Here is a 13,505-nt window from a genome sequence, read left to right as displayed (position 1 = left end):
GACAAAAAAGTTCTTCCAATTAAGATATAAAATGTCCCACTTATAAAACTGAGTCACAGCAGGACGAAGAAAAACAACACGCTGGGAAAAAGTCCTGTATGGGTGAGTAAGAAAAAGGAAGCTCCTTACATTGTAAAGGAAGAGAAGTAAATGGAAGAGGGTACATCTCAAGAACAGAAATAAGCTGCAGTCTAGAAGGACAACTGCTACAAACATCTAGTTACTGCTAGTAAGCCTGTTAAGAACCTCAGAACGCATTACCTACATTCCTAAAAATTTAAATAATTGCAGGATTCTTTTATTTTCATTTCTCAATTCAGTTCCTTTCTACATTTTCTGGAAATGAACTGGCACAAAGCTCCTAACAGTATTTTGCCCATTCTTACGTTTCTTACTCTAAGCTGGATGCAACCTGGTTTTAATGGGGGAACATCAGCCTGTCAAAATGTTTTTTGCTTACCTTCAGATTTATCAATACGTATAATGGGTGTACGTTTTCCTTTCTCATCCACAGCATATCTAGCTTCTATATTCACTGTATGTTTTTTCTCATCAATGATGACTGAAATATCTTTCTGCTTTCCCATGAAAGCGTTTTCCAAGTGCATATTTGTGAGACTGTCAAAGGGCACATAGGAATCATTTTCAAAATATTTCCACTCAATTAAGTTTTGTAAAAGTTCTGCCCTGATCTCTTTCTGTTTAGCAGCTTCTACCCTGTGGATCATTTCTTGAACAGTTGAATAAGCAATCCAGACATCCTTCTCAACACCTGAAATTCGAATAGAGGTACCACTCAAATGAAGAGCAATTTTTAATTTCTTTTGTAGGTCACGCAGTTCCTCACTCTCCACTTCACCAAAATGAAAGATAGACTCATCCACGATTTCGGTTTGAAACTGTTCCTTTAAAATTGCACTTCTCAACCAGTTTTCAGCTTCTTCCACTTTCTTTTTGTTTTCGCCACAAATCTGCACAACAGCCAGGTCGATTTTCTCTTCCAAAACTGCTTTGTTTTTTTCCTTTGGGGAACGTTTCTCAGAGCTCCAGAATGCTACATTGAAATACACAAACATTGTAATTAATATTAACCATTATCAGCTGGAACTAAACAGATAGATCTATAACCCATGTTTAAGTGACACCTACTTACATGTTAACTTGGAAAGCAATGATTTGGCTGTTGTTTTAGCAGGACTTTCTCTTTTCTGCATGCTTTTATGGAACACACTCAGCAGATGTGGCTGAAAGATGACAACTTTAATAGTTTTCAGAGATGGAGCAGAATTGCTTCTTGCAAAGTCAGATACTGCATCTAGCATGTCATCAGCTACTACAGCTGGATCACGGCCTGCCTCACCTGGAACAAGTTATAAACATTTTGCCTTTAGAAAGCATTAGTAACTGTTATAAATTATTAAAATATCTTTAAAATAACAGCTATGAACACACCAACAGTCATTTGTATCACAAACAAGTCAGAAATAACTGCAGGCTGGCAATTTAGCAGAGTTTTCTATTTATCAGGAAAAGGAGGTTCAAGACCACCTTTCCAGCAAGAGGAAATGGAAGTTTAGTTTTGTTGACATGGTGACTGACCTGGTTATGATGTAGATGATATGGTTTAATTACCTAATAGGCCACAGGCCTGACACTCAATGGCCCAGTAGCTAACTCTTCACTCAAAAAACAAGTCTAGTTTATTCATGTAAGAGGTCCCCGCATGCATAGGGTCCAGTTCTGGATTCTCTGACTCTACTGAACTAACTGAAAATAACAAGAGAAGAAAAAAGACAATCTGACCTTTTTGACAGGTTCACATTCCAATCATATCAACCCTACTTGAGCAGCTGCTAGCCAGAGCTGCATCATCTATGGCAGCAGAAGTAGCTCCCTGGAAGTTCTCTGATGCGCTGCCCACACATATCAGGCTGCTGTGACAAATACTTATGGTTCTCCAGGAAGTGTAGACACACCTTTGAATCCCTGTAGCAAGGAAGTGTAAGCTCTAGAGCACTCATACTCTTTACATATTAGCTGACTGCAAGGAGTGAAGCTTTCTAGGTCTTCATAAGTTTCTAATAACAGTTTTCAAGTCTAAAGCTTCTGCATATATTTTCACCAAAGAATAACCCCTCCAGATAAATCAAACTCAGGGTTCAAGCAATGAGATCAGCAGCATCACATGCACTGAACCCATTTTGAAAGGGAGACACAGACCTGTTCCAATTGCTGGGAAGGTGACAGAGGTATACTGCTGTAATTCACACTCCTGAAGCACTTTGGAGACTAGCACCTTGATGTCATCCTGGGCAACAAAGTGAATTATTTTTTTGCATGGCAAGTTTCCTGCTTGGGTGGTGATATAGTTCTTGTTAGGTTGTGAGGCTGAAACATTAAGTAGGAGAACGTAATCAATCAACAATTATCCACAACATAGATGTGATAAGCCTCATTAGGAGATAAGAAATGGTGACAAATATGCCCCAGGATAAACTTCAAGTCTCCTTCCACAAACTGTGCAACCCCCTCTTCTCTGTTTTCACTGTCAAGGCACAAGGATTCATTTTATGTTTGTAAAATACTTGCCTCATTTGGCAAATAAATTTTGTGGGCCTTTATTTGTCAAGTTTGCTCTGCAGACTTGAAGTTCATGCAGACTAGCACTACGCTCTGTCTTCATGCACACACAATGCACCATCTACCCTCAGGCTGCCTAGCCTGAATTACCCTCTTGGTCTGCACAACACAGGTTTACCTCTTATCTCCTCCCTGTAATTCTTTTCCTTTGGTTGGTCTTCCAAGCTGACCTCCACACCAGCCTCTTTCCCACTTCCCTTATTTTGTGGGGCTTTAAATCACATACTTGTCCATCCCTGCTCCCCATTGACTGTATTTCCTGTTCAGTAGCTGAATTTGGTCTACAAACGCATGCCTCTTCTGAGGCAGGAACCCAACTTCGCTATTTTCCCCGTCTTGGTCACACAGAGGATGTGGTAATGGGTTGCTAGTTAAGCCAACAGCAAACATATTTTCCTCACTTGGAAACGACAAAAGAAGTTGCAGGTAGACAATTGTTTCCAGTGAGGTATGGCTTCTCTATTAACATTTCTGCCAACATCATCCCTTGCTTACGGCTCTGTTGGATGTAGACTTGATTTCTTTTTATAATGGAAAGCTTTATTGGACTAAGAGGATGCAATAATGAACAGATTCAGTTCTTTACATATGCCTAGGAGCCCTCTCTTCTTAAAGATTTTTCTTTTCCTTCCCTCATTAGGTGTTTTACAAATATCACATTAACTAATTAAAAACTAGCTGATGTGACACTGTGTGTATGGATGCACAGTAGGCACTTAGAAAGTATCCCAACAGATTCCCTACCATGCATGAACACCTTCAGAAAGGAGGTCAGAAATGTTGTACCATACCTAGTTGAGCACATTCATGTTCAACTGCTTTTCCAGCACCATTCAGAATTGCTCTAGAGACACCTTAAATGAGAAGAAGCATATGAATCCACTGTTACTACTGTTAATGCTGTTACAAGTCCCACCTGAGGCAGAACTGTGTACCACATAGTATCTAAAATATCTCAATCCTGGTAACAGTAAAGGTTATAATTGAAAAACACTGTTGCCTAACTTTTAGGCTTATGCTTTTCAATTCAAAGTGATGTCTAAAGTACCTAAGAAGCTTCTCTGAGGTGACAACCTCATTGAGGTTTGTCTTCTCCTTTAGTCTGACAGATGCTCTATAAAAAGATTCTATTAAAAAAAAAAAATCAGTTTCCCTTTCTGCAAGAGTCTTAAACATGCCATCCTGTAACAGATTAACAAGAAAAAGAAAGTTTCAGACACTTCCTAATTGAACCTTTGTACCTTAAGAAGCAAAACAGAAACCACACTGTGAAACAAAAGGGTTTGAAACATTGAAAAATATACTTCCTGCTCTCCTTTTCCAGCCATTCCAACTACACGTACTGTTTTCACACATAATACCAACTAAAATACCTGTTTTGAGGCTGAAGGTTTGGTTTGTTATGTTTACAATGACATCTCCCTCTTCCTTGGTGATGTTGCCTTCCGCCACCTGGAACACGATGGAGCCAATTGTCATTTCATGTACATTCTGTGCTGGGGTTGAAGAGGTACCAGAGAAAGCTGCAGGAAAGAAATACAGACCCTCAGCAGAAGGGAGCAATGAGGGAAGAGATAAGGAACTTGTTCATAGGTACAATGCCTACAGAGACCACAGTTTGGCTGTGAAGAGGACTGCCTGCCATGTTAATGGAAAATCATTGCTTCTCACAGGAGTCTCTGATCGAACTTCATCCCATCATTGCTATTCATGCTCATATGGCAGAAAAAAAAAAATTTTGCTGCCCACCTGGTATAGACACACTACTTTGTGACATTTTACTATATAAGCCTTTGTGAAACTCCAAGGTAAGAGAGCAGCAAACTTTCCAAGGCTCACTTCCTTGCTCTTCTGTCTCAGAGTTTTCCCACAGGTTCTCTACTGTGGGAAAGAACTTTTTACCTATGCGTTATTTGTAAAAACTTCATCAAAAGTTTTCAACATGTAACTCATTTTCTACATTCTGCAGTTCCGTTAGGCTGGATAACACCAAAGATAATTCAGTCTGATTTTGCTATTCATCTGAACGTGTAAAAGACTGAGGAGTATTCCAAAGATGCTGCTTTAAGACATATAACCAGGAACTGCCTTCCCAGGACATAGGAAGACACCGACCTAAATCACAATCTAGTCAAGTGCTGCAGCAATAAAAGAAAAAGCCCTACTTGTGCCCTCAGCACATGATAGCTTCTGCTGTCCTGATTTGTAGGGGCACTATACAGATAATGAATCACAGGTACATTTTTTTTCTTATCATCTCCCACACTGTTTCAGACATTAAGACACTCAGCCTGAAAACACTATATGCTGCAGCCCCTTTGGGACTATTTACTTAGCCTTTGGGAATGACATGCTCACCAAACAGATATCTAAACATTCATAATGAATGCATTCCCTGGAATATTTAAAAGAATTTTTAAAAAAAATCTACTAGGCACACAACTTCTGTGAAACAAGCTTACCTGTGCCTTGGCTAGCCTTATTTGGAGAAGTCTTCTGCACTTTAACACCTACAGTATTTCCACATCTGCTCTCAAGTTCATCTGAAAATTCCTAGAGAGGGAAATTAAAATCAATCCCTGCAGAAGTCTTTAGATTACACAGTATAAATAAAGGTTTGAAAAGTAAAGTTAAAAAAAAAACCAAAACATTTAGAAGGAGCTTGAGGCAAATTAGGCAAATTACTTCATACCATCTGCCATAACACGGGTGGCAAGGCTTGACACACTGTTGTTAAGCGAGGTTATTCAGAACGAGCAACAGACCAAATTGATAAATAACTAAGTCAAAGCCCTAGTTACCATTCCAGAGATATACATTAACAGATGGCATCCTTACACTGAGGGCCTAGTTTACACTCTAACTCAAGTCATACAACTAATGCTACCCTTATTGTGCATTGGCACAATAGCTTAGGCTTTGACACAGTAGCCTTCAAGTTTGGCCTTCCAAAATGTATTAGCTACTGCACAGAACTGCAGAAGCCAACAGATGCAGAAACACTTATTTGGACATTATTTCACAGTGTGACTGCTCTCTTTTAAGAGATTCATGTGTGAAATGAGTTACTCGAGCACAGGTATAGAAAATTTGTGCTAATGTGATACTGAAGAAAGTGGGATGTGGCATACCGATACGTTTCTACAGGAGAAGTTTACCAGCACAGCAATCCTAGCATAATTATTATTCCTAGAAAGGCATTAGCACTCCATTGGAAGCACTCCTTGTTCTGAGAGTGAAGGCATCTATGCAGGAGTTGCAGCAAATTTATCTGTAGGCAAGTCCTATACACTGAAGAATGAGGTAAGTTCATGAGATAAAGAACAATTACACTTTCGTCTGTATTATTGTCAGGGAACAGAAAAAGGATAGGAAGGGAACAAGGCTGGACAGGAGAAGGAGGTGACTAAGAGGTAAAACCAACAAGAGAACTTTCAGTACAGACAAGAGAGACTGTCAGCAAACTCCTTTAGTATAAGAGCAAGCATCCTGTGGATTCTTTGGAGATCGTCAGATAGCCAAGAATCACAAGATAGACCCAAATAAAAGAGCATGTAATAAAGACAGAAAAACATGGTAACTCACCTGAATATTAGCTGTGTCTTTTGGGTGTAACAGAAAGTGAACTTCCTCAAGTGATTTTACTCCATTTTTACTACTGAATTCAAAGACTTTGTCAAACAATAATTTAGCAACGACAGACCTTGGGAATCCTAAATTGCCTGTCCCAATCGCTGGGAAAGTAATTGACTTTAAAGATATTTCCTCAGCAATCTCCAGGCATTTTGTGATGATGTCACCCAAGACCTGTAAAGCACAATGCTTTTTTCAATTACTGAAGTCATTTTTTCCAGTATGTCCAATGTAGCACTTTCCCTTTTAGCTATCTCTTGGTATTAAAATACAATAATTGCATACATCACAAGGAATATATTAGTCAAAAAGGGATCAGCCACACAGTTAAAGAAAAAGCCGAACTCTCTCTTATCCTATGACACTGTCCCCCATTTCAAAGGAAAAGTGGCATTAAACCCACTATAAAGCCCAGTCAAATTACAGTTCAGGCAAATAAAACCCCTTACATACCTTTGGGGATTCACGTCTCTGGGACCATGAAGGTACGATAGCATGAAGCACAACACTGCAACCTAGATCGTAACCTCCTGTTTTCAACACACATCCTTCCTTGGGTGCTCTTCCTAGACCTTCTTCTTCTAAGCCCATCTGAAGCATTGGCCCTGCCTTGCTTAGCAAAGCTTTAGAGAGTGGCCCTTTATCCAGCTGGAGGTCTTTGTCAACACTGACAACAACAATGTCTGTCTGAAAAATACACAGGCAAAAACCCTAGCTTTAAGTATCACATTTAAATTTTGCACTGATTAATCAAATGCAAGCCTGTCTGCTGATTTACAAAGTAAATTTTTGGGACAGCACTCAGAGTGAATAAAGTTTTGGAATAAACCAGAAGTTATGCTCAATTCTAATATCATGAGCCTGCCCAAAGCAACACAAAAGCTGAGTTAACAGTGAAATTAATTTCAAACCGATGGGAGAAAGTTAAAATTCTGCATTCCTGGTCTACTCATTCTATGAGTACACTCCATTTGAAAAACGTTTATGCAAGTTTGTTCTCCAAAAGAAGCTCGCAAACCAAAAATCTGTGTTCGCTGAAGTAAGCAGGACCTCCCATACATGGCTGATCTAGAGAAAAAGGAGGAATGAAGACAAGCAAGACTGGAGGAAAGCTAATAAGAAAGAAGTGAGAAAAGTAGTAACTTCTAAGGGAGAGACATACAAAGGGCTATGAACATTGTGTCAAGCACTATATTCAGCTCCTCAGGAAGGACCTCTATACACATTTTAATGTATATTCCACCTTGGCCAACTGGAGGACCTGCATGCAGCAGCTGTGGGATGCATCCACTCCTGAAAGGATTTCCTGGCCATTATGGAAAGGGTTCTGAAAGGAGTTGCTTCCAGTATCAGTGATCCCAGTAAAGTAGCTATCAGCCAGTTAACAGCAATTCAATGCTGGAGGCAATTGGGAATTGATTAGTAAAGTTGGTTCTCCACAAGAAATGCAACAACAATTGCACTTTTCCTGCCAGCGTTCACCAATGACATAATGAATAATAGTTCCCCAGATCAATAACCTAAAGATGCAGCGAAAATCAGAACAGCTGTGGGCCCAGGGCTCAGATGTGCATGTCTCTGCTGCCTCAGGACCACAGTGGATCTGGAAGCAGCTCAGCCACTCTCACACAGCAGGATAGTGTTGGTTAACGCCAGTGAGCACCTTCTTCTGCTTTTGCTCTAGTATGACATTCTTGTAAGCAGGATTTCTGGGAAGGTCAATGCTGCATCCAGGTAGTTCTTGCCCAGCAAGGTAAGGTCAGAGGGATTTGGAGCACAGAACCATTCTTGCTGACCCCAGTTGCTTCTGCTAAACCGTAATGCACTGCGTACCATGGGGATTTGCGCACCAGTCAGTAGATGACAAATTGCAACGCTATACAGCTATCTGCATCTATCATGTAAGACCATCATCTAACAGCAATTCTTATTATCAGCAGCAACAGCCAATTCAGTAACATCAAACATGTTACATTGCTAATTATAGAAGATGGTCTAAGGTTGGTCGGGTTTTGTTTTTTCATTTTTTTGTTAAAAAAACAACCACTTGATATTTTAAAAGCAGATAATTTAGAACACTTACTGTAGCATCTTCAATGCTTCCTTTTCTCAGCATGATGTCAAGGCCTTCCTTGGTTGTTACCAATGGGAAGTTCTTACTACTTTGAGTAATTTTACTTTTCCTCGGCTGATGAACTGTACTGGTCTGAGGCAGTGACATGCAGGAAGGTGAATAATCTGAGAACACTTCGCTCAGCGCCTTGCTGAAAGCCTGAATGTTATTCTGTGCAATATCCACAAGATGAACCTCCTTCAAGCTGCTGTCCCCCATGAATTCTTTCAAGGTTTCCCTGATGGAAGATACAATTGAATACGTACACAGTTCCAGTGGGAAGCCAAAAATCCCTCCACTTATAGCAGGCAGAGCTATAGAACAATGATTAAATGTTTCAGCCAGTTGCAGACTTTTCTTCACTGTCTTTCTTAACAAGTATGCGCACTTTTCTGCCTCATCCTTCCTCCACCTGGGCCCAACAGCGTGAATGACATTCTTGCAGGGGAGTTTGCCAGCGCCCGTGATAACTGCGCACCCAGGCTGCAAAGTCCCGTTCCTCCTCACCAGCTCGTCACACTCCTGTTGCAGCTCTGGACCAGCCGCTTTTGACAGTGCCTCAGCAAGGCCACCGATGTGCTTTAAGTCTTCATTAGATGCATTTACCACAACATCAACAGGATAAGCGCACAAGTCAGCTTTATAAACCGCTATTACAATTCCACCTATGGTTACCTGTCTAAAGGGCTGGCCTGTATTACTATGTTCTTCCAGCTGTTCTTCTGACTGCTCTTCCAGCCTGACTAGACACTTAAAGTCTTGTTTCGCGCTGGCGGCAAAAAAGTGTTCTCGTTCTTTGAAATATGCCTTGGCTCCTGGCTCTCTAATTATCACACGCTTATAATGCAGGCCAGACAGAATTTGCTCAACTAAAGTGACTCCCTTCAGCACTTCTCTTCTCGGCCCACTGAAGGATACAACTCTGCATTTCTCCTGTGTGCTAAAGTCAACTTTCACACCTTTATTCTGTAAGTCACCCCAAACACTCGTCTTCTCTTTCTCAAAAAACATTATGACTGCCATGGGCTTTCCTCCGATGATCTTCTGTACTTGCGTGTTTTCATCCATAAAGTTAAAAAGTTCTTCAGAGGCTTTTGCTACTGCTTGAGAACAACCAGCAATGATGACCTGACTTTCCGCCTGAATGACTGTTACGGCTTCATTAGAGCAGTTTTGCTTGGTGAGCATCTTCCATTCCTTTTTCTGGAGGACTGACTCATCATCCAAAGCAATGCTTTTGTAGTCCAGTTCCTTCTTTAGTTCTTCTTCTGCTTTTAGGAGATCTTCAGGAGTGCTCCCTTTCAAGAGGATAGCTTCTGTGCCAAGCTCATAAAAGGCACTAATTTGTTTTGACATAAACAGGCTCTGTGACAGGGTTTCATTATCAATATGCTCTAAAAACTGGAAAATATAAGGGTGGATTTTAACTGTTTTCTTTGCCATTTTACGTACATTATCTAATATTTCCCCTTTTACTTTGTAAACTTCCTCAGGCACTCCACATAGGTTAATTATCTTCTGCAAATGATCATAAGTTATCTGCAGGGCTGGGAACTCCATATGAATTTTTTCTTCAAGACCAGTACTCTGTAAAATTGCGTATTCCCCTGGACCCATTACCACCATTTCTTCAGTTCTTTGCTTTTCTCTTTCAATTTCTCTGGTGGCCTTTTCTATCAGAAACTTCAGTTCTTGTTCAACATTCTTCACAACTTCTTTTTCACCTACTAGAACAAGTAAATCGTTGGAAGTGTATGGGATTATAAAAACTTCATCATGGGCAAAGCTGTTTCTAATGGCTTCCCACACCTCTGTGCTTACTTGACATTTAATTGTTTTATACTTTGACATGCTATGTGAAAAGGCTGTGGAAACATTTTTATTCCAGGTCTTCATCAATCGAGATAGTAATCTTTTCTGTTCAGACAAAGTAGCTGAAGGATGCAAAGTAACTTTTGGGTCTGCACAGTGGGGTTCAGGCCACGTTAGCACACAATTACACTTTGCCATTTCACAATTTATTGCCTCAGTTAGCCTATTATTTCTCTCCAAGTAATACCAGATATATGGATCCAGAGGCACTGTAATTGGATCTGGCTTCTTTATTTGTGGCCCTTCCTTTCCATACAGAGCTGTTCCCAGTGAGACGTAGTAAGGATAGACAGAGATTGGTGTTTTGCTGAGCAAATGCTGCTTTACCAAGATATTGGTTACATCTAAAATGAACAAACAAAAAACCAAACAATTAATGCTAGCACTTAAAACTGAAAGATCTTCTGTTTGCTTTTTAAATTTTGTTTTCTAGATAATAATGCTTGTTATGTCTAAAAACAGCTTTACATTAATTTCCCCCCCTTCCCAGGTAAAAATAATTCCAAATTACTGAAGAGTTACTGGTTTTAAATGCCAAAAACTAAGTTAGAGAGAGACAGCTAAGAACCAACACTGTTCACCTCTAGGAGGAGGTATGCACAGCACTGTCTCCGCCCCCACTTCTGTTATATGCTGTGCTTTAAGTGACCAACTTGGTAGCTGCCTGGGCTATTACTCAGCAGTATCACATCACAGCTCCTCCGTTTCCCGCAAAAGAGTATCCCTTTTCTTCAACTTCCCTTCAGCTCTCCCCTTCACCATAAACACCTCCAGCTTCCCCCTTGTCCAGCCAGGGACAGAAACGTGAGCATCTGTGGAAGGTGGAGGACAAGACACAGCCAAAAAGCTGTCCAAGAAATTGTCCTTAGATGAGCCTGACAGCACACAATGCCACGCGGCAGCCAGTGGCGTATGCTAGAGTAGGGAGAAGTCTCCTCTACTACGTAGGGCTATACTCAAACTGTAACCTGAACTCTGTAAGGATCAAGGCCTGAGTGAAACAAAAAGAAAAAATTCTAAACATCATGCCCAGATGGTCCAAAACTTAAGCTTGCACTCCAGTTAGCGGAGGCCTGCTGACAAAGCACCAGATCTGCTGTTTTATGAGGGCAAAATAGGCATTTCTCTGGAAAACCCATATTTTGATCTTTAAGTGAAAGGACCTCAAGGAAATAAGGGCTTTGTATTTCTGCATTACCTTTATGGTCACTGAATGTAATGATAGCTGCATCTTCATCAGGCAGCTGCTGAACATCCACCACTTGCGCACCTCCGTTCTTCTTATTTTCAAAGTAGATGGTTATATAGTCACTCGGTGTGTCAGGTGGTATATTTTCAGCCCTAACGCTTTTTGTTAGCTCAAGGCACCGTGCAGTAATATTTTGTCGCTTTGCTCTGGGGTTTTGATTAAGCTTTTTAGCAAATTCCCCTGCAGCTAGAAAGAGAGGGGAAAAGAAAAAAGAAAAAGGAAAGAAAACGAATCCAAGATCAAACTAGTAGCTCACTTTACTGTGATGTTAGCAGACTATCGCTGCCTGCATTGACCAAATTACTGAATTACAAAGCATCTATCAACTCAGAGGTGCCCACAAAGCTACTTCTTTCCACATATTCAGTATCTGTCACCTGGTATTCATCACTTGGTTGATCACAATTGTTTACTACAACTACCATAGCCAGAATTTGTCGCTAGTTTTTCTACTGAGTAGTACTGGGTCTATTTAACCCCAAAAGAAAATAAGATCAGGTTCATTTTTGGGCTATGGCTTTATACACAACTAATCAGACATAAGCCAGCAGTTCAAATTTGGATTCTTTCAGTTTTATGATAAACACATTCTATTTTTGGTTATTTTCCCCCCCCGTTATCATCACAGTAAAAGATAGACAAGTCACTTTTACATCTGTCAGGCAAGTATCTAGTTATTTCCTAAAGGCTACACCAAAAATTTGGGACTGGACCACAATATGAGAGGCAAATAATTTGTGACTTCTAAAGCAGAAAACCCTATGCCTTCTCAGAGACGATAAACTTCTTTGGTTTAGTTATGTCACAGACTAATCCCTTCACAACTTTAAGACTTCTGAGAAACTTTATTCTTACATATTTCTTGTAATACAACTATTCCCACGAAGTTGATTCAAAGTGGCACATAACTTGTTTTCAGCACTTTCTACCTTCTAAAGAGATTTACAGTTTTTCCACACAGAAGACAGAATTCTCTCTTCTTCCCTGACCCCCCACCTCACCCAGTATCAAGCACATGTAAAATCACCTTGTCCCTAAAAGGACTCGGGCGCAGCAGCACTCAAAGAATCCTGGAACCACTTCACCACTGTCAGTTTAATTCAGGTCTCCTGGTAATGTGGTGCTGTTATCTCTGCAACATCAGCTATAGCATTGGCTTACACTGTTTCTGAATCTGGTCCTATCATACCACTTCTGTTGCCCATGTCCTGGGATGGGATTTGTTAATAACGCAGACATAAATCTTGGCAGGAACCGGGAAGTCCCTCCAACATCTCACTGGTGAGAAGTAGGAGTAGACACCTCTTCATCACCTGGAAGATGCCTTGTCATCAATCACTAATAAGGCAGATGAGAAAGTGTATAGTATTGAATACACTAAAAAACCAGCAGCGGGCATGCAGTAGCTTAACGACTAGCTGGTACTGCAGCATCAGGCAAAGCATACGTGAAATGTGGAATTAACACCATAACTGACAGCTGCCACTCTGCATAAGGACAGCTGGACTCGCCTCAGCATCCCACAGTCCATCCAGCCCAGTATCCTGTCTCCAGCAATGGCCACAGCAGGTATCTAGAGAACAGCTGTAAGAAAATGCTGCTTCCCTAATCCTCTCCCAGCCTCTCAATCTATTACAGTAGATCTCCCAAGCCTGATGCAGTCTATTTAATAAACTTAACAAGTACATGGAACAGAGCTTTTTCAATTTTTCCCTCAAATCCATACAAACTTACTACACATGTAACACCTTCTGGCAAGGAGAGCCTTTATCCTCGATCTGTTCTAAGACTGAGTACAACCTTTTGTTGCTTGTATAAAGCTATATACATATATCTATGTCCAAATCAGAGCTAGCCCTCTTCTGACTTACGCTGGCCTCTGTACCTTACAGATAAAAGGTATGTCATTAATTTTAGTAGACTAAATCCTCATTTTAAATGACGCAGTATCAGATTAAACCTGTGACAGAAAACATTAATTTCCTGCTTAGTCTCCCT

The 13,505-nt window shown here is 40.5% G+C and overlaps 1 protein-coding gene across 1 annotated transcript in view; it reads right to left on the bottom strand.

Annotated features, from left to right (window-relative positions):
• The window catches only part of PARP14 (poly(ADP-ribose) polymerase family member 14), a gene marked incomplete at both ends in the record, with an annotated part of 44,239 nt that overhangs the window by 26,303 nt on the left and 4,431 nt on the right, over nt 1-13,505 (bottom strand). Inside the window, 11 exon segments of the mRNA XM_082001174.1 lie at nt 461-1,054; nt 1,144-1,157; nt 1,159-1,360; nt 2,221-2,388; nt 3,432-3,494; nt 4,014-4,163; nt 5,103-5,193; nt 6,226-6,447; nt 6,727-6,960; nt 8,357-10,602; nt 11,457-11,693. Of these exon segments, the coding sequence (XP_081857300.1) occupies nt 461-1,054; nt 1,144-1,157; nt 1,159-1,360; nt 2,221-2,388; nt 3,432-3,494; nt 4,014-4,163; nt 5,103-5,193; nt 6,226-6,447; nt 6,727-6,960; nt 8,357-10,602; nt 11,457-11,693 (4,221 nt within the window).

The sequence above is a fragment of the Phaethon aethereus genome (assembly GCF_964289735.1).
Source record: "Phaethon aethereus genome assembly, chromosome: 6".
Taxonomy (NCBI): domain Eukaryota; kingdom Metazoa; phylum Chordata; class Aves; order Phaethontiformes; family Phaethontidae; genus Phaethon; species Phaethon aethereus.
This window is presented reverse-complemented; position numbering and strand designations above follow the sequence as displayed.